General features: G+C 35.8%; 1 protein-coding gene across 1 annotated transcript in view; it reads left to right on the top strand.

The window, feature by feature from the left end:
• The first annotated feature begins 2,788 nt into the window (after nt 1–2,788).
• The window catches only part of LOC111638583 (RING finger protein 10-like), a 41,146-nt gene continuing 37,934 nt past the window's right edge, over nt 2,789–6,000 (top strand). The window contains exon 1 of the mRNA XM_023384315.1: nt 2,789–3,199. Coding sequence (XP_023240083.1) covers nt 3,127–3,199 — 73 coding nt within the window. The 5' untranslated portion in view covers nt 2,789–3,126. The remainder of the gene's footprint in view (nt 3,200–6,000) is intronic.

Raw genomic sequence — 6,000 nt, 5'->3', positions numbered from 1 at the left:
CGCCACCTGGTGTGAATAAATGTTTTTATTCGTTTTTAAATTCGAAATTAAATAGAAATTCTATTTAATTTTATTTTATTATTATTATTTACTTTAATGAATTAATAATAATATATTTATATTACATTCATCCAGTAGTGCCTTTATGTCTGCGGCTCATATTAGTAGATCGCTATCTACATATGCAACGAAATATGGGCCGGTCTGCACCTTCGGAGAAATTTCATATGGGAAATTGGCTTTTATTTACGTGTTGCACACGAAATTCTCTACGCGGAAAACTAAACGAAACCGGGCATGCGGCGTGTGATAATCTGGAATTTGCGGAGAATCAGTAACCGATAAAACAAATTGACAATAACCGGGCGCGAACCGGAATTTGCTTGGACGTGTGGTGCGCTAATTGCGATTGAAACGAACTATAGAGGGCAAGCGATCAAAAATAAATCTCCCCGAAGATTTTTTTAAAATTACTAAATTGAAAACGGTAACTCCAGAATAAATTCTTAGTCTCGAGGTTGTATAAGGCGTGTAGAAATTCTGACATCATTTTTTGCTTTATAGTGGTAAGCATATGTGGTGTATACCTGAACGGCGGATTAAGCGGTAAGCGAACTATGCGGGCGCGTAAGGCCCCGAAGGAGCTCCCGCAGTCTTTAAAATGCTACTGAAAAAAAGGATTGCAAAAGCACAGAAGATAGAAATAGTCCAGAAAAACGCTTCGATATATATATAGATACATAGAAGTAATAAATGATATAGCTTTATGTCCAACAATATTAACAGATGCTATTATTGATCATATTCTTAAAACAAACCAAAAAGTATAGAAAAGGGATTTCTTAATAAACGAAAAAAAAAAAGATTTAAGATAATGGAAGTAGATAGAACACCAGATGAATGAAGTCACTTGACACCCGAAAAATTATTTAAAATACAAATTTACAGTGTTCTTGACACTCTATTGTGTCAAATAGATTGGCGTTATGAAAAAAAATGAAAACTATCTGTTACGATTTTTGCTTTCTCTGTGGCTCGTCTTTACAATACATGAATGTTGCCGATTTAAAACAAAATTGGCTGCAGATCTCGCTATTAAATAAAGCAAAGATTTAAAAAAGTACGAATTCACAAGTGAAATTGAAAGTTTTAATTTTGGAGTAACGACTCTTATACAAAATATAGAAACTGCATATCCGCTTAATATTCTACAGCAGTGATTCTCAAACTTTTTCGATCCACCGCCCCCTTTGTTCCATAAAGTTATACCCAACGCCCCTTAACCCATTTTCTCTTGTGTGAGAAAGGATTGGAAATATTTTTAGGAAAATTTTTCTATGAATCTCACACTTTGTTCCCTTACCGTACATTGTTCTCAACATCTGGAAACCATTAAACGCAATGTTTCCTCTTATCAGTTTAACAGAGGCTTTCAGTGACCCCTATTTTGCCTTTGGTCACCGTTCAATACCTTGCCTCCAATGTCCCCTAGATTTACTCATCGCCCACAAGGGAGCGTTAAAAAGCTAATGTAATGTACAGTATTTGTTTTATTATTTTCCCAAAACCAAATAAATTAAGGGACCTAAATGGAAATTCTTGCACAGGGCACAGGAATGGCTAGTTACGGCGCGTTCGTTAATAGCGATCTCACCTCGTCTCCGCTAATATGCTTTTTGTAGGCGTGTTGCTTTCCATCGTAAATTACTACTACGAGCGGCCATTTTTGTCGCGCACTCCGGTCGCAATATAGGAACGCAATTCTTATTCTTATTCTACTCCCTTGGTTCATATGGAGACTATAGCCTGATACGCTTTTTCTCCGAGAGACGAGTTATTGATCGCTATGCGACCGAAGAGCCGGCCGTATCTAACGGCTTATACGCACGCGCGTGAAATAATGCCTTCCGGGAGGACTTTTAAGGGGAACTGGCCTCCTATTCAGTCGTTATTGGCAAGGAGAAAACCCGGAAAACTCCTTGCAGCCAGCCTGTCCGATCGCGGCGCGAACCCACGACCGAACTTCCCAGTGTTTAGGGTCTGGTCACCGCTATGAGCGGCTACGGAGACCACTCGCCCACTGGTGGGGGCATATAGGAACGCGTTTTGCAGAAATGTTTAAATGGATGCCACTCGAACGGAGTTACGCGGATGAATAAAAGAACGTATCCTGGCATTAATTTTGCATTTAACATTGTGAACATATATTTGAACAGGTATTGTATCTATTTATTAACAAAATAAATTTGAGCACTATACTGACTTAAGCAGGAGGAGAAATTAAACGGGGTTTCATTGAAAAAGCTATGTTTCATGCAAAACATTTATTTTTATGTTGTCTTCGACACCGTTCGGAAGAATATGTTAAAGTTGAAGGTTCTGTGTTCATGATCTAATGTTAAAGAGCGTACGTAAACAAATCGGAAGCGGGCAGCGTGCTCTGGTACAAAATATACAGAAATGTCTGCAATATTCGGATTGCACGTAAGTAATCGAATTTTCCGAAAATACTAAAAAAAAAAAAAATCCGGCATAATCCCTCCAGGTGTCGGATTAACAAACTTCTACCGCAGTTTAAAAACAAAATCTACGTCACTCAATACGTAATTACATAAAATTATGTAATATTTCTCGTACAAAACCTCGCATAAATTTCCGAATAAAAATAAATTACGAAACGTTTACGTAAATAAAAAAAGAGCAATTTTTATTTAAAATAAATTTAACTTTGCAGACGACTACGGACTCGCGGTCACGTGACGCGGATCGACCTCTAAGAGCTTGCGCAGTAGCGAGATCGAGGCTCCATCCCAAACGATCTTAATTTAACGTCGCCATATTATCGGCGGCCAGCGTTTTTCGCCGTCAAGCAGACAAGGCGTAGATAGGGGGTCGGAACGCTCCCCTCTCGTGAATTTTTTAAATATATCTTTTTCTTTACCATCTTCTTTATCCGGAAATACTTAGAAAAGGAAAGTAAACGCGTTTTATATCGTGGAATTAATCATGTCTTGTTGATCATCCTGAAGATGAAGATCGAAAGTCGTCATTCCGCAGGCTCATTGCCATTCGGAGTTCGTTATTATCGCTGTGGGGGCGCCGAATTAATTGTTTTTAAATATAATAATGGAGAAATCGTCAAAGAATACTTCGTCCGGTTCCAAAGGGACAACCAGTTCTGATGGAAAAGCGAAACAAGGTATCGTCGTCTTCCTACCATTTTACCATTTAATAGGTACGGTTGCAGCAATGAATGATGGGTAGGGGCCTTTTAAGAGCTGTGGATCGTCTCCTTAGGGCCTGGGGGGGTTGTAAAATCTGTGTGGGTCCACACCCTTCATTCATAACTGCAAATAAAGTAAATACACTCTACTTCTGTATTGAATTTTATATAAATAACCGGTTAAATTCATTTATTTGAGATTAGAGTTTAATGTTCTTTTTTGTTTTGAAATTCAGTTGAATGGAATAGACTGATTTGAGGGTATGTAATGGCTCCGTTCGGCTGACTCTACAGTTCTGGAGCCGTTGAGTATTTTTCTGCCGAACATTCTCTACAGTAGCACCGTTTTGGAACGTGTTTGGTATTTTGACGGCGCATTTAGTGGCGTCTTTTGTTTAACCCGAAACAGATCGATGATGGCTGCTTTCTGTTCTGGCGCATACGTCGCTCGTCGTTTGGCAGATGTAACTACGTAACTACTCCCGATTGAAACGCCTTTGCTCGGTTACGACTGTTGACTCTGCTGAACGCAGTTGTTTGATCGTAGCTTTGTGTGTGGTTACTTTATATTTATTCTCATATGAGTGCCCGGAAGGTAGCAGTGCTTAATTTAGAAAGATTTAAGAGAATGTAAGTGAAAAAAACAGAATAAATAGTTAATTTTGATATAATACAGCTTACGTCTGTGTCACATTATAGAGTCATGAGGTCCCAACTTTGAATTGGGGCCTGTGTACGGTGTTGACTTTGAGCTTTTTGTTTGGGGAATTTTGGGAGGAATCTCCCAGTATCCTCATTTGTTTTTTAATGTAATCTTAGTACTGTGTCGAGCTGGCAATATAGAGTCCCCGGATATGGCCCGAATTTAAATTCCGATGTTCTCGGTACAGTAACGAGTTTATGGAAGATTGGTTTGGTGCTCTGTTGGTGGGGCCATAGACAATTGCCCTTTTTGTCCTTAGGATAACGTTTCACTGCTTATCTTTGAATACAAATGAAATGTGTGCATATAGATTGGTGTTAGAACTTGAATTAGAACATAGAAAGAAAAATTGAGGGAGATTAACAAGATGCACTTGCACCTCCCTAGCTCAAACAAAAAATGTTGAAATGAGGGAATAAAGAACAGAATATAAATGAGAACTGAAAAGTTTTGTTAATTTTGTGTAATTAATGTGGCATAATTAATTTCAATTGCTTTGTCCAATCAATTATTCCATTGTGTGCCAGTGCATCCTCCTAAAATAAATCCTGCCAGGCTACTGGAAACAACTTAGGCATTATTAATTTTTGTGGCAAAAATGCTTCTGTATTTTTGTTCATATTGTTATATTAATCTGCATAAGCATCATTATAGTTTTTGATATAAATGTTTAAGGTTTTCCAGTTTGTTACAATACCTATCTTTTTAATCTTATCTGTATTGTCTGTTGTTTCAAAACGTTTTGAAAGTTTTAAAAACAGTCCGGAAAGTAATTTTTCAAAATTTTATTTGATGGAGATGTGTTATGGTCAGTTTATTATATAAACATGTAATAAGTGAGATATTAGTATGTTAGATACATTGAATAAGAGATGATTTGATGAGATCCTGTTCATATATTGCATAATGCAATTTTGCAATATATGTGGCTTCATTGATCCTCTTGTTATTACTATAAAAAAAGTTTCCCATTTGCTATATAAAATTATTACTCTTCTGATGATATTTTTTTGCAAAAATCCTATTTAAATTATTTAAAATTAAATTACGAATGTATCTTTAAACGTTTTTAATGATAAAATAAATATATTGAAATGAATTATGACTTTATCAATAAATTGTATGCAATTAAACAGTGTGGTGGTTGATCTGTATAAATATTGGGGGATGAGCCAATGACGATAGTAAGAAAAATCTAGGAAACTGGTGTAAACTGTGTCTAGAATAGATTCTTGCATTATCTTGCTAAAATGTAAAGGGGATGTGCTGATGGTGTTGATTTAATAATTTGAACTGTTAGTTCAGATTATTAATCAACTTGTGTAAAGGTTACTTGTTACCAGGTTATTAATCAACACCAGTTATCATCACCGATATTAACCAACATCAATCAGTACATCTTTTATGTTTCAGCAAGATTATGTAAGTGTGTATTCTAGCTACAGTATACTCCAGTAGTTTCAGAGTAATGTTACTGGGGTATGGGTTGGCTATCATGCTCCCCGGAACTGAATCTAAATGGTAAATCTCTGGAGAATTCTTGAGGAAAGTATATGCAGATAACCATTCTTTTACATTAATTGAACACCTAAAAATGTGATTCAACAGGCCTAGGAAGAGTTAGGTATGAAGACATTAGAATATCTTGTTTAAAACACATCAAAGAAATAAAAATGGATGCCTAACCAATTATTAATTAATAGTAATGCTTTTTATGACTTTTATATGACCTCATTTTTTTCTGATGTTGAAAATAGACTTAGGGTGTTTATATTTATGTAACTAAACCAATTTACGATTAAAATAAGTAGTTTGATACTTTTTATGATGCATAACTTGTCAATAAGCATAACTAAAATGGTAAACAATGAGTTCTAGTCTGCTTGTATTATGCCTTTGCAAGTGGACTAGGCATATTAAGCACAATTTTTATGATTTATTTATTGATAACTATTATACCATAGTATTATTTTAATTAATCATTCATAAATTCACTATTTTTCTCACTCATATGTTTAGATAGAATCTAGATGGATTTTTATAAGAAGTAGGCTATAAGGCAAGCAATTGAGAG

This window comes from Centruroides sculpturatus, unplaced genomic scaffold (assembly GCF_000671375.1).
Source record: "Centruroides sculpturatus isolate CEXI.00-Female unplaced genomic scaffold, Cexi_2.0 scaffold142, whole genome shotgun sequence".
In the NCBI taxonomy this organism is placed as follows: domain Eukaryota; kingdom Metazoa; phylum Arthropoda; class Arachnida; order Scorpiones; family Buthidae; genus Centruroides; species Centruroides sculpturatus.
Note: the sequence above shows the minus strand (reverse complement) of the source record. Positions and strands in the feature narration are given on the sequence as shown.